This window comes from Canis lupus, chromosome 37, assembly GCF_003254725.2.
Source record: "Canis lupus dingo isolate Sandy chromosome 37, ASM325472v2, whole genome shotgun sequence".
Classification (NCBI taxonomy): Eukaryota; Metazoa; Chordata; class Mammalia; order Carnivora; family Canidae; genus Canis; species Canis lupus.
Window position 1 is genome coordinate 21128485 of NC_064279.1, and position 27651 is coordinate 21156135.

The window sequence follows — 27651 nt, forward strand, 5'->3', positions numbered from 1 at the left end:
TTGGTTCAAGTCAACCAGGTTCAAGTCTTTGACCTCTTTGTTTTCACCAGAATCCATAGAAGACGTGACTTTTATCTCTTTAGGTACTATACTACAAGTAAATAAGGAAAAGTCCTTATGTGTTCCTGAGAGTCAAGGAATATTCTTATTTTTCTTTATGTTCCATGAGTAGTATGATGCCTTTACAGGCTAGTATGTTGTTGCTCAGCTAATAAAAATTCAAGCTTTAAACAGGACAGCTGAAAATAACAACAACAACAACAACAAACAGGACAGCTGGCTCTCAGATAAGTCTCATACTTTGATATTCAGGTTTATTCTATCAGTGGCTACCCACGTTAGTCTGTCTTCTGGGTAGGATATTGATTCTCTCTTCTATCCTCTCTGGGGACCAAAAAGTTCCCTAAAAACAGTATTCTGTTCTACTTGATTGACATGCCTTTCTTTAAAAAATACTTGGAGATTTTTGTTGCTGGGTTGCATTTATTTTTAATCGAAACTTCATCAAGACGCTACAAAAGATTAGTTGAGAAGTACAGAAACCAAATATGTATATAGTGTGTGATTTTTCACAAGCCATATACCCCTCAGTGCAATCATAAAACTAAACTTAGAAACTGTGATCTAGTTATGTCCAGGCAATTTTAATCATTTCAGAGATTTCTCTCAGGTATTTGAGGTTCAAACTCAGTTAAATTCAGGATTTTATCTCCCTCCTTTCTGTCTGAATTTCATTTTAAATCACAGAGATTACACAAGCTACAGGGGGGTGGGTGGGTGTTAATTAATTCTCTTCAGGCCTCGCTGAAATGTACAAAAGCTCTATGCAATTCTCAGGTGGCAAGTTCCTTCACCATGACGGGTGCTGAAGCAGTGTAGACCTCATTTGCTACTGCGGGAGAGGGCGGAAGCCTCTCTCTGTTTGGTATGTTTTCCTTACATCTGGGTGACGTCCATTAGAGCTCTCTCTGTTAACCATTGTGCTTTCCTCATGGACACTGGAAAGGAGCAGTCTCTCTCAAGCACTCCTCTGGGACTATGAAAATGTTATTGGGACTACTTCAGGTTGTCCAACTGTAGCCGTCTTTGCTCTCCTGCTTCTTGGCGTGGTGGTGTGTGTGTGAGAAGCTATAGCTTGTAGGAGTTCCAGGTAGACAGTAAGTCATTCTTCTTTCCTTTTGGATTATCAACCTCATCTAGAGGTCTGCTCTTCTCTGTATATCTCCCTGCTCCATCCATCATGACCCACTTGACCTGAAGGAGAAGAAGATCCAGAACTCTTATACTAGAGTGTCAGTTTCTCAGACTCTTTTGGTTTCTCTTCTTCCATCCAGCTGGGAAGATCTCTGATCTGCAAGGTAGGCAAAAATCAAAGCAAAGCAATGCAAAACAAACAGGTACCTTAGTACGGATTCTTCATATTTTACAACTAGCTTGACTTTTTAAAACTTATAAGACTTTGCTCTAGGTTTTCTGGTTTTCCCACTGACGTCATCTGGCTATGTTGGTCTTCAGGGTTAAAAGTGTGGGGGAATGTAAGACAGAAAGGAGACGTTTTGTTCATGCCTCGCATACCACCCCCATCCTAACACAGCATTATGAACTCTAGAAGGAAGGGGCACTATGCATTTTAAAATAATTTATCATAACTCTATAAAAGATTATGATTTCCTTGTTAGGGGCAAGAAGCTTGAGATTTAGAAAGCTAAAGATGTTGTAACAACAAATTTTAGAGAGGATGATGGCAATGTGATATCAGTGAAAATTTTAGCCATGAATGCGAGGGATATAGATTTCCTAATTCTGGCCTAGTTGTCTCCTGCCATCATTCCGGATCTACATCATTTGCTTTGACAAACTAGGAGGATCCACAAGCTCATTTTGATCATGCTGATCCATGTCAGAATGGCTATTTCCTCGTCTCAGCGTTGATCTAGTAAGTGCAAGCTCATCTTCTGTCTGGCATTCTTAGTATAGGTCAGGGTTTCTCAGCCTTGCCATTGTTGACATTTTGGACCAGATAATTCTTGGACAAATTCAGATAATTTGGAGAGCTCTGGAGGACTGTCTTGTGTATTATAGCAGCATGCTTGACCTTTACCTACTAGATACCAGTAGCATTCCTTCTAGTTATGACAAACATGTCTCCAGACATTGCCAAATGTCCCCTGGGAGGCAAAACTGCCTGTACCTCATTAAGAACTACTACATCAGGGGACACCTGGGTAGCTCAGTGGTTGGGCATCTGCCTTCAGCTCAGGGCGTGATTCTGGAGTCCCCGGATAGAGTCTCACATCAGGCTCCCTGCATGGAGTCTGCTTCTCCCTCTGCCTATGTCTCTGCCTCTCTCTCCCTCTCTGTCTCTCATGAATAAATAAATAAAATCTTAAAAAGAGCTACTACATAGGTGTTTTACCTGTAATTCTGTGAGCTGCTGTACTATACTTTACAGTTCCAGTATTATTTCTGTTCTTTACTCAAGACTCCAAAACTTTATGTAAATACTTATAATATGTTTGGGGCAGATTTAATTTTTGTAGGGCTTTAAGCTTATATCATTTTGGAGTATCTCCTTAAGAAAAGAAATACAGAATTATGAAAAAGCAAAGCATGAAAGTTCATAACTATTTTGAATGAGAAAAAATAAATCATAATAAATCACAAAGTTTTAAAAGCTGACAAATATTAAAAACAGCACAGAATCCAAGAAAAATATATTTATTGATTAGCTGTTTATAACACTTCTTTTGGCCTAATTTTTGGCTACTGATCCTTTGATAATCTCTTCAGATGATGAATTTTAACATTATTTTTTATAAAGGGAATAGTAATTTAGGTTTTCTCTGTCATTTGTTTGTTCTTATTGATATTTCAGGAAAGTTTATTTCAGCCTCACAACTTATCATGCTCATGATCATATTGCAATGCATAAAATATATGCTTTTCAAACAGGCATTTCTCTGCTTTCAGTATTGCTACAGGCTGGTGTCCAGTACAGGAATTCTGATGAATTCTATTTCACATGATTGCCACAAAGAAGAGATAAAACACAAAGAGTATTTAATAATAATTAATAATAGCAAATATTGTATTATTGAATTTATTCTTGAGGAGAGGACATTTTTGTTTTGACTAGTCAACCATGAGAACTGAATCTTTTGCTCACAATTTTACAGGTTTGATTATTGGAAGGATTTTCCACAGACTTGCTCCTAGGTCCATACATTTCAAACTTTTTTCTTCTTACACTCCACACATTCTTTCAATTCTTGGTGCCATAGGACACATTCATATAGAAATAATACCATGTCTTTTCACTTTATTGTTGCAATCCTCAGTAAGTAACCAGCGGGACATAGCACAGTATACCAGAGAAGCCAGCAATAACTTAATTATACACAGAAATGACTGTGACCCATATAAGCATAGTCCACTTCACCCAAACTAAATATATTCTCAACTCACCTTGCCCTTTGTAGGATCCCTCAAATACCAGTGACCACTGTAATACATCTTAAACAAGACAGATACATTGTAAAAGGGATGTTAGAGTAGAAACAGATGGATAGGTCATTGACAGTTGTTAAAGCATTTTATTCTTTGCAAATTTTACAAAAATTTACTTCAATTAAAATAATTCCCAAGGTCTCTCCCAAGGCCTGGGAAGTGAGAGACTGAAACATCAACTTCATTAGTTTAAAGCAAACACATTTTAACTCTTGTTGCTGTTATAGGGAAAGATGATGGGGATGGAGGAGGAGAGAAGACAGAGGCAGATTGATATTGTGTCACAGGAAGCAAGAAGACATGAAAAATTTCATGTTTTCTGAAAAAAAAAATGAAAGGAAAAAAGAAATGGAAGGACTATTTTCCAGCAATAATCAATGTAGAATTTTTACTTTTCCTTTTTAAAGCCTGTAAACTTCCAGGAGGAGGCCATAGCAGTACAAAGACCTTAGGCAAGAACGAGATGGCTTTGTCCACAGAACAGATGAAGGTCAGTGTAGCTGAATTGAATAAATGATAAGATAGGTGGACACCTTCCCCAACACAACCCCAAACCACCAAAGAAACAACCCTTAACTTGGAGTGTATGAGGAACAATGAGGGGTGAGGTAGAAAAGGGGTTATTACTCAAGCAGAAATTTCCATGGGAGCGGAAAGTATAATAACTGTCTTGTGTGTTTTTTTTTTTCTGTCTTGTGTGTTTAATGTAGTTATTATAACTACTTTTTAATTCTTTCTCTCTACTATTATCTGAAAGTTTGTCCCCCCCCCCACCTCGCCCATTTATATGTTGAAATCCTAACACTCAAAGGTGATTTCATTAGTTGGTAGGTGTTTGAGAAATTCTTAAATCATGGGGGTTGAGCCCTCATGAATGGGCTTAGTATTTTATGAAATAGCCTCCAGAGAGATCCCTAGGCCCTTCTACCATGAGAAGACACAGTGAGAAGGCATTTGACTATGAAACAGGAGAAGGGCCCTCATTAGAATGCAGCCATGCTGGAGCCTTGATCTTGGACTTCCAAGCTTCCAGAACTGTGAGAATAAGTTTCTGTTGTTTAGAAACCATCCAGTCTGTGGTATTTTATGACAGCTGACTGAATGGACTGACGTTCTCTATTAATTCAGTGTTTTAACCAAATGATTTTCTTTACCAGAAATGGTTTCTTTCCTTTCCCATAGGTTTACATTCCTCAAGACAAGTTCAAAAGTAGATCTTTCATGAAGCCTGATGTGTTCATCCTCAATTCCCCATGGTATTTGGTTTGTACTTCAGTATGCATCTGTTTTCTGCTGTTTTCTCATTGTTATTCTCTCAATTCACTGCTAGAGGGCAGCAGTCATAGACACTTAATCATGAATAGTTTGTGTATCTGGTAGAGGGTCTTGATTTCATGAGGTGTGCTCACGCTATGGTTGAATAAAAGAAGCATAGCTGTTCATTTTTCCAGTAAAAACAATTACTTCTAAGCTGAGTTTTCTTTAACTTTTTATTTTTGATGCTTAGCATATCACCCACATATAAAAGATACTCAGAAAGGCAGCCTGGGTGGCTTAGTGGTTTAGCGCCACCTTCAGCCCAGCGTGGGATCCTGGAGACCTGGATTCGAGTCCCACCTTGGGCTCCCTGCATGGAGCCTGCAGCTCCCTTTGCCTGTGTTTCTGCCTCTCTTTATCTGTGTCTCTCATGAATAAATAAATAAAATCTTAAAAAAAAAAGGTGCTCAGAATAGTTTTAAATAACTAAACCAGTTATCAGTATTACTATAATTTAATAGAAAAATCATATAAGGTTTAAAAATAATAGTTAATATGGAGAGAGTTAAAGCAGTAGGGATTCGCCATACTTCTATGTTTTTACATTTAATAGGAGTAATTTTTGTAAGTGTTGAAGATGGTGGTAAAACGTGGGAATATTGATTTTATTGTTTTCTAGAGTTAATGGCTTCTGCTAACACTTTAGAATTAAAATCTAACTTGAGAATATTTTCTTAACATGAGATTGCATCTCAGCAATATTGCTTGTCTATCTATTCTTATCATTTATTATTTAGGGTGAATAAATTGCTGTTGTTATTAAAAAATCAAAAGAACACTCTAATCACCAGGTCATGAGTTATATTAATACTGCATCTTGGCCACAGATAGAATGTGGGCACAGTAATTTCACACCTTCATCCTTTTGGGGCTAATATTTGGACTATGGCCAAAACCACTTCAGGATGTTCTTTAAAAATAACAGACTATAACTGTGCCTGGATAATTTTGACTTAACTTGTTAATAACTTCAATGTGAATTTTAAGTAATTATTTTGTAGTTTATAATTCACCCTGTAATCATTAGTTTTGTTATAGTTATACCAAAAATGTAATGTATGTTTATGGGAGCAAAAGGACATTGTAGTTTTAGAAATAGCAACTAGAGCTTAGAAGGAAAAAAGGAAGAATATAATTTGAACAGTGATAGCGCTTTGGGGGCTACTTGAATAATCAAGGGGCGCTGAAGCTGTTTTGTCTCATAGACTTATATAAACTCTGTAAGACTCTTACATATTCATTATAAGCTGATAGATTTATTGGTATATTTAAGTGATTTAACATAGAAACAACCTCATGTGAAATCAGTTCAGTATTTTTTAGTCTCCTTGATTGGCCCAATGCCAAAAATTTCATCAGATTCTAATTCTAACAGGCTCAAACTGATTTGTGGAAATGATACAAAGAATGATGTGGGGGAGAAACTATCCATATTAATCATATTTGAGTGCTTCTCTATACCTGCACAGAGACTTTCTAATTTGCCAAACCATTTCTGACTGAGGCTGGTTGAAGGCTAAATTTAAGGGTATTTCGTTTGAAAGATTTGGTGGATTGATTGGGTCCCAATTCTTCAGTTCCTTATATGACCTCATGGTGGGTAATTTTTTGACTTTGGTTTGGATAGATTTTTGGGTTGGATTTTTGAGTTTTTCTTTGGTCAATGGGGATTTTATTTTATTTTATTTTATTTTATTTTTTTCAATGAGGATTTTAATAGATGTGACATTGTTATGTTCCAGTCTCAGGCTATTATAATCAATGCTGTGTCTGGGCTGGCCTTTGTGGTTCTTTTGATTACAAGGCACCCTCAGCAATTGCCATCAGAAAACTTGGCAAAAAAAGTTGACAAGTCCTGGGAATTACATGGCACACTTGGTGCCACACCACGAGGTTGTGGGGAGACAGAGACTGAGAAAGAGAGTGGGCCTGGAATTCTGTTTTTGGGATCCAGGGTTTTGGGGCTCATTCTGCATTGGTGAATTTAATACAGTGAGCATTTAAAGCACAGAAAGATAATAATATAGCAGTGGTCAAATAGTTATTGAAACCAGCTAAGAGCTCTAAAACAAAGGAGCCTTAGGGGAGTAGGTGGGCAGCCTGGGTCTTTATCTGGTCATGTGGCTGGCAGTGTTTATTGGAGATAGCCATCTTTGAAGTGGGTGCCTTGGCAATCAAAACTTGAGTCAGGCACTTAAATTACAAAAAAGGAAAACCCAACCATCGGGGTTTACACTACAAACGCGTGCAGAGACTGAAATGTACTTGAGTGGTTAAATTTGTCCTCTTATGCTCTTTCTTTTTACCAAGAGAAGAACATGCTTTGCATAGCATCTTGTCGAGGAGGATGAAAGACATTTGGAAAATACTTGGATTCCACCCAAACTTTGGAGTCAAGCTCAAGTGAGTCTAGCCTGGATCAGCTGAACTTCAGTTGACTCAAATGCATAAGCAAGAAAGACAGCCTTATTTTTGTTTGGAGCGCTTGTAAGGCCTCAATTTTGTGACAATAGTTGACAGAGTTCAAGATATTCTAACCGCCCAGTAAGAGCTTGGGCTTCATTTTGCTAATGATAAAAATGAGATATGAACAGATAAAGTAATTTTCCTGAGCTCAGACCAAATCTCAGAAAGTAATATGAGACTACCTGTGTCAACATTACTTTGAGCCAGGAGGTTTTAAATCAGACTCCAGGCCAATAAACATCTTGGCTGTTTGCTTTAAAACATACTTGCAAAGCATTTTTTCTTGGCAGTTTTCTGATCTGGGCAAATAACTTGTCAGAATACCAATTTGCTCACCTGAGAAGAGAAGTCACCTCTTAGAACATCAGTTAGTTCATTAAGACTTAAAGGCTTTCATCTCTGATCCTAAACTATTAAGGTACTAACTTTGTCCAATTCTAACTAGTTCCCCCTCTTTTTTTAAATTTTTTTATTTTACTAGTTCCCCCTCTTGAAAGACTTACCTCAAATGATTTGAGAGAAGACTCCAAAACTGTAAATACTCTTCCCTATCCTCTTTCTTTGAAATATTACTAAGACTATCAAGACGATAAATATCCGTTGCTGAAGTTAGTTTAATACACTTGGCTTTGCTTGTCAACAGCTTTGTTTCTGCTTGTATTTATTATTTATTTATTTATTTATTTATTTATTTATTTATTTATTTATGGTGGTCTTCATTGAGAATTGATGGTTGACATTATTAGAATTATTCCGTTGAGCATTAATTAATATGTACATTAATAAAAAGAGCAAAAACCTAGATATAAACTTATTGGCCTCCAGTTCTCTTTGCTCCACCATTAGCTCACACTTTGATCAATGCATCAGGCTGACATCTATGAAAGAAAGGAAATAAGAGGATCATCTTTGAAGTTTCCATGCCTAAAACTATGATTTTAAGATTATGAGATCAAACATACATAAAAAAAATTACTGGAACAATTTATTTATTTGTTCTCAATCTTTCTTAATAAGTGTATAACTTGAAACATCATTTGAATACAATTATTTTATTGTTTTATTTCTGTCTATAAGTGCCTTTAAAATGCTGGTATAATTTATCCTTTAAATTAAAGAGGGTTTTTTTTTTTTGATGATATAAATTAGTCTACATTAAGCGTCTGAATCTAAATGTACTACTTTTCTGAAGCTAATTGTATTTTCCTAAAATAACAACACCTATTTGGAATTTACTGGTTCATGATATTACCTAAGCCAAATAGAAGTTTTACCTCTCACTTAGTGGTAAGTAAAAAGGGCCTCCTGCTAAATAAATAGCACCTAACTTAATGCCACTTTGTTTCATTGGTCTTTCAAAAGATGTTTATTATTATTTTACATGCAAGGTCCTCTACAAATAAAAAAACAAACAAACAAAATAAACTCTAGAATGAAACTTTCTGTAGACATGCTGATAGCATGTAGAAGAGGAGTAGTTTATCCTCAAAGGAGGAAACCACATCAATACTAAAACCAGTTTAAGACTACAAAGTACAAAGTCTAGAGACATTATAAATAGGTCAGTCTTATGTCTTTGATTTACAGATAGTGAAATAACAGATGTTCATAATAATGATTCTCCATCATCTGGAAGCTGACTTAGAGTTTCAGCAAAATTTTAAGGATTCAGAGAAAGGCACAATACCTTTTAGAAACAGTCATGTGCCACAATTTTGTTTTTTAACTTTCAGAGGTAAAGCATTATATGCCTGTAATGTCTGAGTGTCCAAAATAATAAATCATTCAAAGAGTTCCAGATAGCTGGGGTTTTATGATACTTAGCCTTTTGAAATGTTCTCTAATGTTTTCTGCTTTGCTTTCTCTTAATTTTATACCAAATTTCATTAACTCAAGGTTTGATTTATAACATATATTCCTTGACTATTTTGTAAATAATATTTTCACCCTGGCAAGAATTAAGCTCTGTCTTTTAGTTCCATCACCAGTGTTATTTCTATACCCTCTACTTTTCCTTTCAAAACTCCTTATTTCAAATATATCAGGAGGATCTTATATGTGATTCACTGAGCAAAGGTCAACTCTAAATAGGAAAATGTTCCACTTTTGATTTAATCTGTTTTTTGGTGTGGAAATAAATTCAATTGAGAGAGATTTTTTTTCTTCCAAGTCAAAAACTTTCATTTCTTATAAATAAGATATAGATTGATTACATTTTGTGCTTCGGTTGTAATGACTCCATAGCTTTAGCAGAAAATACTCTAGTTTCTTTGGAGGGATGTCTCATTAGATGGTAACTTTTAAGTCAGGTGTTGTTGGCTTTCAATACTTTTGGCAGCTTAACTGCAGTATCTTTTATATGTGAAATAATTAGGTGTTTATACAACTTATTAGAAACTTTTAAATAGTGAGTGCTCATACTCTTTCCTGCTTAACTTAGCCCATGAAGATAAATATGAAAATGGAAAAAAATAGGTAAATAGAAAAGTTGTACTTTTAAAAAGATGATAGAGATGAATGAGAAAGGGAAGAGGTTATATTTTCAAATTTACAAATGGAAATTTCCTACACAATAATGATGGCTATGTCAAAAAGAAAAATTCATCAATCAAAAACAGTGTTGATGTATTTTGACATAATGCTGATTTATTTTTTTGACTTGTCTGTTTCAATTAACAATGGTTTGGGCAATTGATTTATTTTTTGAATTTTCTATAATTATTAAATATTTTCTGACAGGGTGAATAATAACCTAATAAAGTTCCAGTTAAGTAGCTCTATAGGTATACTGTTGAATTAGTTTGAGAGCAAATATACTTTAAAATAAATGAAACAACATATACCTATTTCCACAAAATTAATCACTTATTCCCATTTTTGGATATTGTCATACTATACCTTTTTCCTTTTATAAGTATATTTTGTCCTTTTTATAACAAATACTGTTTATATGCACACATTTATTTAATATCAAAATGAAATTATTTAGAAATAATTCTGTTTTTAGAATATGACTATCAGAAAGAAAAATGAATCCTTCCTGTGGTCTCAGGAACTTAAGACTATGAGTTGATAAACTGCAACATTGTAATTCACATTTCTAATTTTGTGACTAGATAATCAAATGTTTTCATATATTTTCAGTGTGATGAAATGCAGGTTAAACTCAGTATATTTGCTAATTCACTGTTATTTAATTTCACTAAATTTGGAGATGTTTATTTGAGAAGTTGTGGAACTCTCACTTCCCCCAATCACGTCTTAGAATATTTCCTCACTGGGGTTTTAGCTCTATTGGGGAGTATTATCTTCTATTTTAGAATAGATATAAATAGAAATAAAGGATTCATGTTAGTGAAATTTACTTTAGCTGGAACACACTTTGAGAATCAATGCCCTCAGGCTTCCCGTTCTTGCTTGCCTAATTCCCCAAGAAGTTGAAAGAGAAATTCTAGGGCTACAGAAATCTAGTGGGAGACATCTGGGAGTGCTTTAGAGGAAATTCGCTCAACTTTATCATTGCACCTGATAGTTGAAATTTGGCAGATCTGCTAAGCCCCGGGAGGTATACCAGCCTTAGATTAGTCTATAAAAATAGTTAATAATATATAAGATTTACTGAGTTCTTATAATGTTCCAGAAACTTTGCTATAGCTCCATATAAATTATTTTATAATCCCGTTTTATGGATGAGTAATTGAGACTCAAAAGGGTTAAGTAACTTTTCCAGTGTCACCCTGCTGGTAAATGGTTGCTTCAGAGCTTGCACTATTTATTACTATGCTGTCTTGACTAATATTATCTTCTTGCTCTTGGGTTTTTCCTCAATTTCTTGTGCATTATGACACCAACAGGCATCAACTGCCAGTTCGAAAATTGTTTCTATATCTTCATTTGCCATTGCCTCCTTTATCTGCCAGATGATGGTGATTAAACTCTAACACAGATGATAGAGTTTATGGTTTGATTAAGAGACCTATATGCCTATATTTTTATTTAAAAATCAGTGAAAACAATAATAAATACATATATGTAAATTGTTTTTTAGTCTTAAAGTTTGTATTATTTTACTTAATTAACTCTCCTGAAAATTTTGCATGGATGAAATCAATTCAAATATTCTCTATGCACTTATGTGTATGTTTTCAGTAAAAAAAAGTGTTGTTTAGGTTTCATTGGTTCTTTTATTTGTATTGCTAAGGTTCCCAGCTCTTTAGGGAGTGTAATCCAAGGCTTTTGAAATGCATTCACTGTGCATGGGTGTATGTGTTTATAGACTACCCATTGCCATTTGTCTCTCTGACAGATACTATCCAGGCTACTGTAAACAATAACCATTTTGGAGGTAGAATTAATGTCATTGTCTCACTTTGTAGGTAATGTCACCTGACCCTTTTTGGATAGTAATTAAAATAACAATGGGCATAGTTATCTCCTGGGAAAAATTTTTGTGATTGGGAAGTAGCAGTTGGGGTAGATTATTCAAGATCAAAATTTATTAAGCCGGTATCCTGAACATGCTGGTGACTTCATCAAATACTTAATGACTGGTCAGAGAAAACCGGAAAGCACTGTACCAAACACCTGTTTACAGGCACCAATTTTTGCATTCTTACATCCAGATGTATTGAAGACACCTATTGGAAACTAGTTGAAAATGTGGTAGGGCAATGGTTCTTAAACTTCAGCGTCCATTAAAATCATCTGGAAAGCTTGTTAAAACACAGATTGCAGCCTTCATCTCAGAGATTCTGATTCAGTAAATCTGTGTTGGTCTCTAGAGTTTGCATTTCTAACAAGTTCCCAAGTTCTGCTGCTGCTGCTGCTGCTGCTGGTTTGAGCACTTCGCTTAGAGATCCACTTGCAAGAAAGATTATGGTTTTACACGTTGAAATTATATGATCAGTTTGTAGCCTTAAATAGAAAGTCAACTATGACCCCATAAATTTTTAAAACTTATTTTCAATATGTATTCCACGTGGTCACATGCCATCAGGTATTATAGAATCCACTTTGTCTCTTTTCATTATTTGAACTTTTTTCTTTTAGTCTGTTTATTCTTAACCTAAGTTGTGTGTCTCTCTCCCCCTCATTATTTTGGTAACATTTTCTAATTTTATGCTGTTATATCTTTCTGGAACAATCATCCTTTCTTAAATAATTTTTCAAAGTAGAATTATCTATTAGGTTATAAACTTCTTGGAATAAGGAACCATGTGCTATTTATTTTTGAACCTCTACTCCCCTCTTATCACTAATTCCTCGTGCTGATCATTGTGCATGGATGAAATCAATAAATATGTTGCATTGAATATTATATTTTTGACTCTACTTTCTTTTGAAGACCAAGAAGTCACAAATAGGGTTTTAGATCAACTGAGATTTGAGTAGTAGGAAGGCAAAGAAAGGATGAAGGAAAGAATTGAAGATGAATAGGAGCCTGTAGGAGTAAGGTAGTATGCAATAATCAAACCTGAATCAATTTGGGTGTTAACCTATTAAATTCTTTACTTGGATGTAACATGTTTCCTTATTTTTTTAATATTTTATGGTGCAATATATCAAGAGGAAGCAATCAATACAGGTATATTGATCGAAAATGAGAACAAAACAAAATATTAAATAGAATTTTATCTGAGTTTATAAGAACATTGATTAAATTCAATAACTATTAAATAAATCAAATAAAATGAAATCATAGATAATGCTTTGTAAGACAAAATGAAGTGGTTTAAATCAAGGCACTCCTCATAACTGGGTATTGTTTTATATAAAATATTTTCTTCAGTGAAAGAATCATTTAGTTTCTGTAAAATGTACATAGTAAATAATTTACTTTATATACCTTTGGGATAGTTCATGATATAAAAATATGAAATCTTATTGAAGGACAGAAAACAAAATTGAGCAAATGGAAAATCCTACTAATGTCCTTGGAAAGGAAGACATTATTAGGAAGTCTATACTTCTAAAATTAATATACATATTCAATGCAGCTCTTGTTAGAATTCCAACATATTTTTTTTGAGTGGGAGGGAAAGGGCAAGTATAAATAATCTTAATGTTTATTGCCCCAAATTAGCTAAGGAAAAAGAGGTGTAGGAAAGGGGTCTTGATTTTCCAGATATCCAAATGCTATATTTGAAAAAAACCACTAGTTAAAAAAAAAAAAAAAAAGAAAAAAAACCACTAAACACAGATCATATAGCACTGGTATAGAAACAAATTACAAGAATAGAATAAATATTTCATAAATAAATCTCAGTATAAATGAGAATTTAATATATAAAATGATATAGTCAGTGGGAAAGGATAAATAGTTTTAAATTTTTCTGGTTATTGACTATCTAATGGATAGGAATCTATTGTATCTCCTATGCAAAAATAAACCACAGATGAATTAAAGGCCGATATGGAAAATAAAAAATAAGAAATTAAGAGTTTTTAGTATTTAGGAGAGAGAGTTTATAATACCTAAGATTTGGTAAAATATTTTTAATCAAGACTATAAATCCAGAAGACATAAAATAAAATATAACCATAATTAACTGCAGTAAAATCAAAAGTTTTTCATTTTAAAATGTATTATAAAGTCAATAAGAAGATAATAAACGTGGACAAATATTTATAAAGGATTTATAGACTAAAACCTAATATCAATAATTACAGATAGCTCTCACAAATTGACACAAATATAAAAAAGAAGAAAATGATAAAAGACACTTTGCAATATAATAAGTTAAAATGACAATAAATGTAAAAAGAAACAATAGTTCACTACTTGTCAGGATGAAAATTAATGTTTGAGACTGCTTTGGGTGGTGGTGGGCTCAATGGCCTTCACAGTCATAAAACTATATAGAAAGGGATTTTCAGAAATAGTTTCCAGATTACTTTTTACTCTCAGAAGCCAAAATTGTGAATAATCTTATTGAAAGGATTTTTTCATGACTTAAGTTTCTTAGAAAATATTTACTTCCTCCTAAATTCGAGTATACAATCCAGTAGCCATTGGACATTCTGATATGCTTATTAAGAATTCTTGATCATCTAACAATAATTCTCATATGGGAACAATGGCCCCTACTTAATGTTCTCTTGTTGCTAAGTTCAGTCATATGAATATTTTATGTTCTATCTGTTTTAATATTTAAAATGTTTCCATGTAAAAACAAAAAATTATTGCAAGGCAATGACTGTTTAAAGTATATAAATATGAAAAATGGTAATGAATGAGTAGATTTACATAAGTAAACTTTTTCTGGGTATTGGAGTTATTAGAGAATTTAAAAATAATATTTTGTAAATACAAGAGAAATATTAGGGAATATTGGCAGCATGTCAGTTTCTATAGATTTTTGCTTAAAGTAGGGAAAATTAGAGGCTTCATAATTGTCACCTTAGTTGTTGTTATCGTTCCTTAAGTTCCCTTTCTCCTGCTTTATTTTGTCATCAAGCAACTGTTGTTATTGAATTCTCTCTAATATATTTATAAAACATAAATTATTTTTTTCTCCTGCAGATGTTACTAAAGCTTTAGAAGCTCCTCCTTGTGCTCAATTAATTTATAAAATTATTGATAAGAAAAACAAAATATGTAAGTACTCAAAGTCATGGTGTGTGAGGTTGGAGGAAGATGCATCAGAACTTAGGTCAATTTATTATTAACATAAAAAAAAATCTAGATGAAGAAAAACCAGACATTTGCAATGGTAATATTTCTGTAGCATAGAATAAGTATGTGTATTTTTATATCTTCTCGTAAGCTTAGTGTTGTGCGTGGCACAAAATGGTTCTCTGATGTAGGTATGTTCAATGAGTAAAATGCAATTAATTAGTTAGAAATTGTGATCTTTTACTGTATATTTACAATATGCTGAGCATTGTGTTTCATACATGTTAAGCTCCTCTAAATTCTTAAAACAATTGTATGAAAAAGTATTCTTAATTTATCATGATAGTTACAATAATTACCAAAACAGAAAAAATGACAGAACTGGGGGGAAAAGTAGGGTATAAAGGAAGCATGGATATTGAACTGAAGAATTCATTCATGACATATACTAAATATTTCATTATAATAATTGAAATCTGATTCTTTAAGAATTGACATATGTATCTTGGATTTTTAACTATTACTTACTATTTGATCTATTACTCTCATTTTGCCTGATTCTGTGATTTGCATGGCACTGTGTCTCGTTCCTGGATATCAGTTTACACTGAGCCCTCTGACTTTGATGAATCCTTTGAGTCACAATTCTCTATTCCAACATTCCCCCAAACTGTACCCAGAATACAATATGCTGATTGTACTACCAGCCCTACTCTCCCATTGGAGGAACAATAAACAACAAAATGGTTATCTTTTAAAAAAGGACAATCCAAACTCTGTATCCCATCTTCTTCAAAGAATTAAGCATTGCAGGTATATGTCTAAGAGGAAGGTTTTTTCATTTTTTCCTCTTAGATCACTCCCTCTATCCCTTCTTTCCTGCCTTCCTTTCTTCCTTCCTTCTTTCCCTTTCCCTTTTTCTTTTCCTTTTCCTTCCTTTCCTTTCCTTTTTCTTCCTGCACCATTTCTACTGGTGTGGATAACTGTGGAATGCTAAGAAATATTATAATCAATCAGGAATTATAAAACACTTTAGATAAAGCTTCTCTGTTGCTTTTAGTTATGGAAATGCAGCATTTATACTTGCAATGTCTAAATGCTTTCATTTGACAAGGCTGTCTTGGAAATTGCTATACACCCCACTGAATATTTGGACAGTGGAATTTCCACAGCAAGCCTCCATTGCCTGATGTAGGTATTAGATGTGCATTTGAAGTTCACTGCTGGAATTGTCATGATGGTCTTCCACAGTAGAATTCCTCTTCTACCTACCCCATCTCCAACTACTGCTTCCAACTTGCACTGTTCTCTGAACAATTTCTGTCTCTTTCCAAACACTGCCATTGTTGTTGCCTTTAACTTGGCCACTTCTTTTTATCTTTCTCCTTTCAGTCTATAGATGAGGAAATACCTGACCAGTGGACAAGATAGAAGAGGGTGGTCTGGACTTCTAAAATGGCTCACTCAGTTTCCAACTATGCATGAGAGGAAACTGTGTTTCTTCCATCTGTGTGTTAAATGGACATAGGTATGTTATAGCAGGCATTTTTTAGAAAAAAAAAAAAAACATAGCAGTAAAGTATATCTTTAAATAGTGTGAAAGTAATAAAGATTCTCTACGGAGTCAATGAATCAGCTGCATCTTGTTGAATATCAAGTGACAGAAAGCCCAACAGAAACTTGCTTAAGCAAAAGTAATTTATTGTTTCAAGTAAGAGAAAGGTCAAAGTGTGAATTTTGTTCAGGGTATTGCTAGAATCAAGAGTCAAGGAATTTTTAATTGATTTTTATTTTATTTTTTTAAAATTATTTATTCATGAGAGACACAGAAAGAGAGCGGAGACATTGGCAGAGGGAGAAGCAGGCTCCCTGAGAGGATCTTGAAGAGGGACGCAGCCCAGGATCCAGGATACGGGTTCACGACCTGAGCCAAAGGCAGACGCTCAACCACTGCCCGTCAAGTAATTTTTTAAAACAAACTTTTTTAGAATAGTTTTAGATTTACTAGGAAGTTGTAAAGATAGTATAGAAAGTCCTCATATGCCACGCCTAGTTTACCCTGTTATTACCATCCTACATGAATGCGGTGCAATTACCACATATAATGAGCAATATTGATGTGTTATTAGTATGTTGTTGATGGTATGTTATTATTAGCTGAAATCCATTGATACGTTGGTATGTTATTACTAGCTGACGTCTATACTTTATCAAGTGTCTTCAGTACTTACTTAAGGTACATTTTTTGTTCCAAGATCTTACATTGCAGCTAATCATCATGCCTGTAGTGGTTTTTATATTTTCCTTGCTTTTGATGTTATTGACTGTTTCAGGGAGCTGGTAAGGTATTCTGTAGAATGTCCTTCAACTGAGATTTGTCTCATGTTTTTCTCATAATTAACATAAAGCATGGGTTTTTGAGGTAGTGTTTGCCAGATTTCTCCACCATAAAGTTACTCTTTCCACTCCCCCTTTCCATATTGTATTTTTGGAAGGAAGTTACCATGTGTGGTACTTATACTCCATTCAGGACAACATCATAACTGAAACCACTACAGTGATCTTAAGTTTTAATTTTTTCTTAGTGAGGCTTTCACACCCTTTTTAAATTAAGCCAGTAATTAATAGAACAGAAATTCCAATGTTTTAAAAAGTCATCTCTTGGAAAGACATACTAGTTTTAAGATATTAGCAATCACCATAAAATTTTGTATCCTGTTTTTTATCTGAAGGCAATTATTGGTTCTGTTTATATTAGTTAAGATTGTTTTTGCTTTTATTTTACTGCTTTAAGAAATTACACATTTATTGTAGAGATATAAAGGTTAATAAAATAAAATATTAAAGATGCTTCTAATTTGAACTTCTAAATGTACTGTAGCTTAATTCTCTGTGAAATGTGTTCAAATTATAGTGGAACTCAAAATATCTTGGGTGACTTCTCAATTTGAAATCCATGAAATTGACATAATCAAATTGGGAACTCTGAAGTAAAACTTTGGTTACCTGGAATTTTTAGAGAATTAGACTTCCAGATTAAAAAAAAACAACTTTTTTTGAGGACTACAGTGCGATGATACTTTTTTGAGTTAAGTATGTATCTTAAAAGCTCCCTGACAAGAATCTGTTCCAATTCTCTTCTACCTGAAGTGGTGGATAATGGTCATAATTTGTTTATTTTCTTATGACTCTGTTAAAACCTTCCCTTTCAGTGCTGCATGTTTCTAAAAACATTTAAGTTTTGTCTTAAAAATGTTCCTATATATGTAAGCTTCTCAAAATCCAATTTGAGATTAGCATATCACTCAATATTTTAAGTCAATTTTATTAACAATTATTTTTTGAAAATGTTTGATATGCTAGATATGGTGACAATAAGTGCTTTTTATACGTTCCATTTCACTTACTATTTTTGGGGGGGCTTTTTAAAGGTTTTATTTAAATACTGGTTAAGTTATTATAGAGTGCAATATTAGTTTCAAGTATACACTATAGTGATTCAACACTTCCATACAACACCCAGTGCTCATCACAAGTGCACTTAATCCCCATCACCTATTTAACCCATCCCTCCACCCACCTACCATCTGGTAACCATCAATTTGTTCTCTATAGCTGAGAATCTGTTTCTTGGTTTGCCTCCCTGTCTCTTTTCTCTTTTCTTGTTTTGTTTCTTAAATTCCACATATGAGTAAAATTATATGTATTTGTCTTTCTCAGACTGACGTGTTTTGCTTAGCTTAATGCTTTCTAGCTTCATCCATGTGATTGCAAATGACAAAATTTCATTCTTTTTTTATGGCTAAGTTGTACGTATATACCACATCTTTTTTTTTTTTTTTTTAAGATTTTATTTATTTGAGAGAGAGCGAGAACACAAGAGGGGCAGAGAGAGAAGCAGGGATGTGGGGCTGATCCCAGGACTACAGGATCATGACTTGATCTGAAGGCAGACACTTAACTGACTGAGCCACCCAGGCCAATTTTTTTTGTCTAGGCTATTTCCATAATTTGGTTATTGTAGATAATGCTGCTATAAACATCAGGGTGCATGTATCCTTTTGAATTAATATTTTTGTATTCTTGGGTAAATACCTAGTAGTGTGATTGCTGGATCATTGGGTAGTTCTATTTTTAACTTTTTTTGAGGGATCTCTATACTATTTTCCAGAGTGATTGCACCAGTTTGCATTTCCACCAACAGTGCAAGAGTGCTCCCCTTTCTCCACATACTCATCAGCACCTCGTTTCTTGTGTTATTAATTTTAGTCATTCTGACAGGTATGAGGTAGCATCTCACTGTTATCTTGATTAGTATGTCTCTGAGGAACAGTGATGTTGAGCATCTTGTCTCTGTTGGTCATCTGTATGTCTTAATGCAATCCTTATCAAAATACCTACAGCATTTTTCATAGAGCTAGAACAAACAGTCCTAAAATTTGTATGGAACTATGAAAATTCCAAATAGCCAAAGCAACTTTGAAAAAGAAAAGCCTAGTTGGAGGCATCAAAATTCTGGACTTCAAGTTATACAACAAAACTGTAGTGATCAAAGCAGTATGGTTGGTACTAGCACAAAAATGGACACATAGGTCAATAGAACAGAATAGAAAACCTAGAAAGGAACCCAAACTCTACAGTTAACTAATCTTCAAAAAAGCAGGGAACAATATATAATGGGAAAAAGACAGTCTCTTCAACAAATGGTGTTGGGGAAACTGGACAGCAACATACAAAAGAATGAAACTGGACCACTTTCTTATACCAAACAGAAAAATCAATTCAAAATGTATGAGAGACCTAAATGTGAAACCTGAAACCATAAAAATCCTGGGGACAACACAGGCATTAAACTCTCTACATGGGCCATAGCAGCTTCCTTCTAGATATGTCTCCTGACGCAAGGGAAATAAAAGCGAAAATGAACTACTGGGACTTCAAAATAAAAAGCTTCTGCACAGTGAAGGAAACAAAACTAAAAGGTAACCTATGAGATGGGAGAAGATATTTGCAAATGACATATCTGAACAATGGTTAGTCCATGATATATAAAGAATATAGACAACTCAACCCTCCCCCAAATGAATAATCTAATTAAAAAATGGGCAGAAGAGGTGAATAGACATTTTCCAAAGAAGATATTACTATTTATAATTTAGTGATATAGGTATTAAAATATCTGTTTTAGAGAAGAGGAAACTAAGGTTTAAGTTAATTAAGATCATACAGAAGAGCCATGATTCAAACCTTTTGTAGAACACAATGTATACACTACATCTAAAAGCTAAGAAAGAGAACAACAGCCAACACCCAATGTAACACAAAAAAATCGAAATAAATATTAATTGTTCAGAGACCTGCTTTTTGGTTCTCTTATGCTCCTTCATGCCTGCTGGGTGTGCAAAGCCCTGACCACTCCTTACCCAGGCCATTTTCAGGCAAGTACTTACAGAAAACAAAATTGAGGGATGAGGTAATGCCTCCCTTGGGAACAAAGAACAGACATCCTATGAAAGCAGCAGATTCCCCAATGTCAGAGTTCCTCTCCTGTATTTTCAGCCCCTTAAAAATTTTTTTTTTAATTTTATTTATTTATGATAGGCACACAGAGAGAGAGAGAGGCAGAGACATAGGCAGAGGGAGAAGAAGGCTCCATGCACCGGGAGCCCTACGTGGGATTCGATCCCGGGTCGGGTCTCCAGGATCACGCCCTGGGCCAAAGGCAGGCGCTAAACCACTGCACCACCCAGGGATCCCAATCAGCCCCTTAAAATTGTTCCTTGCATATAATGAACATTGAGGATATATTTGATGTGAGACCTCAAGGAAAAAGAGTGATTCATTAATATAATAGATATGAGAAATGAGGGAGTATTATGACTAATTGTAACCCTTGGCTTCATTATTCCAAAAGAAATAACAAAACTAAGCAATTGACTAAAATAGAATTAACACCTATTTCGGTGTCTTTGTGCCTGGTAAGTTCTTATTTATTTATTTTTTTTTTACATTTTTATCTCTTGAAACAATGCTTTGTTGTAGGTAATATCATCATCCTCATTTTACAAATAAGGAAACTGAGGCTAGAGGCATTCAATAGTTTGCCCAAGGCTTCCTAACTAGCAAGTGGCGGAGCCAGGCTCTCTGAATGCATCCTCTCTGGGTTCCAACACCCAGGCTCTCAATGACCTCATTAGGAAGTCACCACAATTGTTTTTATTTTTAATTTTTTTGGCAATCAATGGGAGCTTTTATAAAGAATTGGTCTTTGGTCCAATTTTCATCCAGGAATTGGTCCAGTTTTCATCAAGAAACAGAATGGAGAGGGATCCACACTGCAGGCGCTCTTCCAGGTCCTGGCGTGTGAAATCAGCCCCCAACAGAGGTCCAGGTAAATGTTTTAAAGGAGCCCAAAAAAGACTGAGTAAGGTGGCCACCCTGAGCCTTTTTTTTTTTTTTTAATATTTATTTATTTATTTATTCATTCATGAGAGACACAGAGGGAGCCCGATGCAGGACTCAATCCCGGGTCTCCAGGACCACGCCGTGGGCTGGAGGCAGGTGCTAAACCGCTGCACCACCGGGGCTGCCCTAACCCACCTTCGATCTTTACCGTGAGGCATCTGAGGTTGGCAGGTCCCCCTGTCAGTCTCTCCATTATGATTTCTCTCTCTCTCTCTCTTTTTTTTTAAATTCCAGGTACTGAGGTTCTTGCTCTTTTCCAGGAGTCTGCGCGGGGTCTCCACACACCTAAATTTAGGGGGCTGAAGATTGGCATGTGAAGAACCAGGAGAAAGGCAATTTAGGGAAGAGAACGAAATGTTAGGGTCGAAACGAAAAAAAAAAAAAAAACAATACCCCCCCCACCCCCAAAACAAAAAAACAAAAAAACAAAAAAACAAACCCAACCTTGCTCAGGAAAAAAATGAATATAATCCAAGCTGACCCTTTCTTGCTTCGCGTCTCATCCACTCGAGGAAGTGCGTCCCCGGGTAGCTAGGCAACAGCGTTGCCGTGGCAACCGGGAAGGGCGGGGGGCTCCGACGGGGCGCGGAGCCGTCGGTTGCGGGCGACGAGGCTTGTCAGAGTCTCGCGAGGGTTGCGGGCGGTTGCGGGCGGGCGCGTTGGCGTCCGCTGTCGGGAGGCGCCGGGACGCCGGGGGCGATGGCTGCCAGGCCGGGGGTGCCCGGCTCGGCCCTGCGGGTGCTGGAAGAGGCGCTGGGCTTGGACCTGGCGGCCGCCGGGGACACGGCGGAGGCGGTGGCCGCCGAGGGCGCCTTCTACCTGGAGCGTATCCTTACGTGCAGGCGCGCCCCTCGGGAGCGGGTTTGCGGGCGAGGGCGCCCCGGGAGGCTGGAGGCCGCGCCGCAGGTCAGGATGCCCGCGGGCCTCGAGGGCCTGGAGGCGCCTCCGCCCGCCGGGAGGGTCGCCGCCGCCGTCCGCAGGGGCCGGGCTGCTGCGTCCCGCTGGGAGGAGCCCCCGGGCCACCCCCGGGCCACCCCCGGGCGGAAGCGCCCCACCTGCGCCTCTGCAGATGGGCCCCGACTGGCGGGGTCCGCAGGCCGTCGGCGCCCGAGGCAGCGTCGGGTCGGGCTGTTTGAGGATGATCACTGCATGTTTGATTTTAAAGCCACGAAGGGAGGACCTGGAGAGCTGAAATGGGATGATAGGAAGAGGTCAGACGGTGACGAATGAACAATTATCTGCAAGTACGAGAACAATGGAAGAGCAAGCAGTGTGTGGGGGAGAGCTCACCTACCCCAGGCACGCGGAGTAATTGCGCTGGAGAAGGAGACCTCAGGGGAAAAAGATACCACCTTTTTTTTTTTTTTTTTTTTCCAGGCAGGTAGGAGAGAGATGGTGATCTGTTTTATTCTTGAAGACATCAAGGAGACTCCAAAATCCACCTTATTATTTTTTTTTCGTCCGACTATGAACACCCCCCCCCCCCCCGCCCCTAGCTTTAATCCAAGGCTTCAGAGACCTAACAGCGGTTCGCCCCGTGGCCTTTGGCCAACGCTTGGACCTGACCTGACTCGGACTCTGCACGTCGGTGTTTCACGGAGCTTTGAAGAACTTAGTTGCAAGGATCAAACAAAATATGTAGTATTTTATTCAATGCAAACATGAGTTTTTTTTTTTTTTTTAAGTTTTCTTTTTTTATTTATTTATGATAGTCACAAAGAGAGAGAGAGAGAGAGGGGCAGAGGCATAGGCAGAGGGAGAAGCAGGCTCCATGCACCGGGAGCCTGACGTGGGATTCGATCCAGGGTCTCCAGGATCGCGCCCTGGGCCAAAGGCAGGCGCCAAACCGCTGCGCCACCCAGGGATCCCCCAAACATGAGTTTTTATAGGCATGTCAGTTTGAATAGTTCAAGATCAATTTAAATAAGATCTGTGGGTACCTTAGTGTCTTAAATGAGGGTTTTATATTCTTGGTAGCTCTAAATAGCTGTCTTTTCCAGTAACATTCCCTTTTTAAATCCAGAAATGGGTCAACAGTTCTTTGAGAACTTAACCTACATCAAGTATAAAGTTACCTAGGGTCCCTGGAGCGAGTGGCAACCAGGCATCTTATTTTTGTCTACATCAAGATGATTTCTGTAACACATAGTTTAATTGTTAACATGAGACAGAGCACACTGAGTTAACTTTTTTTGCACTTTTTGGAACTCCAGTATAGCACAGCTTTTAGGTTTACTGAATTTTCAGGGGGACTGCTGAGGCACAACTGCGGATACATAGCAGAAAACCTGTCTTACAAGGAATTCTCCAGATAATCATATTTGTAAATATAAGCAACTCTTTTTAGGATTTTATTATCCAGTTTCTGAATTATCTGGCCCCTTTGCTTTTCTTTCATCTTTCTTTAGTTGTCTGATATTTTGAGTTTCAACCAAAGGGTAGTTGAGGGATAGCAAAACTACATATTTTGCCAATTTTCCTACATTAAGTGTTTAGGTAAGAGGTTTAGTCATGAGAGAGGCTTTAACCCTTAGTTAAAATGAAGTTTGAGGATTACTTTTGATTGCCAATTATCCCTGTATCCCTGAGCTCTCTTAACATGCATAATTAAGAGTTGACTGTATAATGTTATTTGACATTGTTTCTTAAGGTAATTATTGATAGTTGCTGAAGTGAGACTTTCTTGAGTTTAAAGTCTTTAGCTCTCAGGTAATTTAATTGAGCTATCACAGTGGATAAATAAAAGTTATGCACAAATGAATCAGAAATCTGATGTTCTGTACTTTCTACATATACTTTATCACTTCTAATCTGCATTTGCTCTTGGGCTTCCCTTATTTATGACGGAACAGATGCTCCTTAGAACACTAGATATCAAGATATCAATAGTAAGTCTTTGAAAGACGTTGACTCTAATTCTCCAGGAAGTCACCCTTTTCTTTGCCATTAAACATTCAAACATAAAGAACATGTACAGACTAACAGGGCCCAAACCAGAAACACCCAGAATCCACCATGAGGGTAATGGCTTCATTAGTAAAGCCCCTATGTTCTTTATGAGCTTAGAGAATGTATTCAGGAAAAATAACTTACTCCTGCAACACCCCTTCTTTGTAACCTACTACCTGTAAAGGTGTAGGTGTTACCTGCTTCTCTTCTGAAGTGGTTACAGTATCATTGCTTTTATGCTTTAAACTTCCACAAGGCAAGATACAAACATGCCTGCACATAGTTCCTTTCTTAGCTATCTCCAGAGCTTTTAAGAAATCTGTTTATGCAGTTAAAAGTCCTCTGGAGAACTCTTCCTTAGAAAGATTTTTGCAACATTGTAAAATATAGGGCTAGGTTTTAACTATGTGCTTTGTAAAGGGTCAAGTGTTTGTAAAGGTCGTTTTTGTGAATGAATTTTGTTAGAAATCGGTACCACTTGGGTAAGGTTTTCAGTTGCAGTAGAAACTGCGGCTAATGTGTGGCTTTGGACATTTGGGAATGCCCATTCCAATTGGCTGGAATGAATTGTACTAAGAAAGTTAATACTGAATTGATTTTGTTGCTACTTGTTGAAAGTTCAAGGAAGAATAATGGAAAACAGGGACTCTAGGAAAGTGGAGCTCCAAACTATTGTTTTTGTTATAGGTACTTCCTTTTGCACTGATTCTCTTACTCCCCTAACTAGATTTTGGTTATCTTTCAAAGGCATTCCAGCACTAAGAATTTGGCTACTTAGATAATTGACATGTTTGCTGACCACTGAAGAAGGTCTCCTTTGGCCCCAATGGCAGTGTCTGAGACTTTAGCCAGTCCTTTGAAGCTAATCAACTCTGAATGCAGTCCCAAAGTCAACTGTTTCTGAAAAGGCAGAATTAAGGATTTCACTAGTCACCTGAACTATGGTGATCACACTTAGATAACCCATGTGATAAGATGCATGCTTGTTTTCTAAATGACATCCCTACACAATCTTTCATTGCATTTTATATGCATGAAAGTTACGAGCTATTGGAAAGAACAAATTGTAAAATTGTATTTTGTTGTGTGTCCTCTAGTCTAGGCAAACTTTAATGTGCACGTGAATAAAAAAAATTTGGATCTTTAAAAGAAGACTAATTCAGTAAGTCCCAGTCAGGGCTGAGATTCTGCGTTGTTAACAAGCTCCCAGGTGCTGCGGGTGCTGTAGGTGCTGCTGGTCTAAGTAGTATAATTGAAGTAACAAGGATGTCTACAAATTTCTTAACTACTAGCCTTTAGATTTTCAGATAAGAGGTATAATATGTAGAGCTCATATCCTTGGATATCTGGCTTAGAAGTTGGGTAAACTTAAACCACCATCCACTATGAGAATGATGGGCTTTATATTTTGAAAAAAACGTTATTTTCCAGCTTTTGAGGCAGAAGATGACAGTGATGTCTGGGTCAGGGGTAGTCAATAAATTTGCACTTGTGCTGAGTCCATGACTCCCTGGTATGTGGTATTAATAAGAGTTCTAAGACCTCCTGAAGACTTGGTGGGAAAGACTGCAAAAAACAAACAACAGTGGTGGGGGGAGTGGAAGCAAGTGTGCCAGTTACTTGCCATCTTTGGTATATATTATTTTAGTGATCTTACATTATTTAAACTGGCATTCTTAAGAAAGGGGACAGTGGCTATGATGTTCGCTATTTACAGTACTTTTATTTCAATTTAGTAAGTAAAATGTTGATCATGGAGGATCCAGGCTAGATTTTAGATTGCCTCTGTGTATATTGGCTCTGTAGTGATGGCAAAGATTACAAAGCAATTTCTGTCTATAGTAGCTTTGGGAAATCATGTAAAATATAATTAGCTATATGTTTCACTCCAGTTCTTTATAAAGATGCTGCTGCTGGCAGTGATCACTACCTCCATTGCAGCAGTGGAAGAGACCAGTGTGTGAGGAACTTTGTATGGTGCTCACATCTGAAAATTGTTCATAGCTTTCTGGCTGTGGTCCATTTGCAGAACCTTGTTTGTGACCCTGTTGAATCAACTGTCACCTCAAGCTCTGCTCCATTACACCAGCTGAAATGCTTCTCTGTGTCTTCTTGCAGTTGTGTCTTCTGTAGTGCTGTGATGGATTTAGGGTTTCCTGGTAGTTTCAGTGTGAATGTATATTGGGCTGTTTTCTGAGAGGGTCTATAAGGTTAGGATCTGGTACAAATTCTGCTAGTGGAGAAACTATCAGTTAGTTCACTCATGGTGACCAGGTACCAGGGAACCGATTCATGGTATGTAAAATCACAAGTCCTACTAAATTTCTTCCATAGCAAGTGGAGATGTGGAATGAGTACTTGGTCTGAGTATAGGCTCTGACTCTAGGATATGGAACCTGGCCTAGAACTCGGTGGTGCTGTGGGCTGTGGTCAGGGAGGAAGGGAAATCACAGACGGTAAAACTGGAGGAGTTTTACTGGGCAAGAGCCCAGTCTGCAAGAGCAGACTAGAAAACTGGGCACAATATTTAATGTCAAGTTAACTTCAAGCAGACAGAGAGGTAATGGCTACATCTGAAGGGAATAGAAAGGATGAAAAAAATGAATTTTGGAAATGGAATTCAACAATGTTCTTTGAAGGAATACTAGGCATATAATACGAAGGGAGTTCTGTAAGGGCTCAGAATCAGGTTGGCATTAACAAACTGATTTTAAGACAGAATTCTGGCTTATTCTGCAATGGAAAAAAAATCACTTTTTCTGAGAACTATGACCAGCTTAGTTGTATGGACATTTCCTGGAGAATAGATCACCTAAGAGATGAGATTACACATGAGAAAGTTGTCCAGGAAAAATAGAACGAGAGTAGAGGGTTTTTTATCATTCAGGCAATTCTTGGTCAATTGTTTATTCCTGTCCTGGCAACATTGTTTCTGAAGCAATGCTTTCCAACCTTTTTTACACCTTTTTTCTGATTGCATCAGATCTTGCATCATTTAGTCTTTCTGGCTGTCCCAAAGGCCAAGGGAATCAACATCTGTACAGTCTGCAGTGTTCTCTTTATGAGAACTGAAGAGTGTAATTTCTCTCAGGCTTCAGAACCAGTTCTGCTGTATATCTGCGGAGAAACTCATCTTTTTTCATTGGATGGATACTGAATTGGTATCTGATTACATTCCCCTCTTTACACTGACTGCTGGGAAGCTTTGGGTCATGTGACTTAGGTTTGACAAAGTTCGTGAAACTTTATGGCATGTACTGCAGCTTTACCTTTGTCTTATTTCTCTTTCTCTTTTAATTTCCATATTATTTTTATATTTTGTATTTATGCGT

At 36.5% G+C, this 27651-nt stretch overlaps 1 protein-coding gene and 1 long non-coding RNA gene across 11 annotated transcripts in view; one reads left to right on the top strand and one right to left on the bottom strand.

Moving 5' to 3' along the window:
- Positions 1 to 2422: 2422 nt before the first annotated feature.
- Positions 2423 to 15591, bottom strand: LOC112656624 (uncharacterized). The gene is made up of 3 exons (XR_003134519.3): positions 15434 to 15591; positions 7794 to 8168; positions 2423 to 2572 (listed from the first exon to the last, which is right to left on the bottom strand). It is a non-coding gene; the product is annotated as an uncharacterized LOC112656624 (long non-coding RNA).
- Positions 15592 to 22059: 6468 nt separating this feature from the next.
- Positions 22060 to 27651, top strand: part of SPAG16 (sperm associated antigen 16) — a 916366-nt gene continuing 910774 nt past the window's right edge. For all 10 annotated transcript variants that reach the window (XM_049106785.1, XM_049106782.1, XM_035710943.2 and 7 more), the window contains exon 1: positions 22060 to 22196. In XM_049106785.1, the coding sequence (XP_048962742.1) occupies positions 22070 to 22196 (127 nt within the window). In that variant the 5' untranslated portion in view covers positions 22060 to 22069. The remainder of the gene's footprint in view (positions 22197 to 27651) is intronic.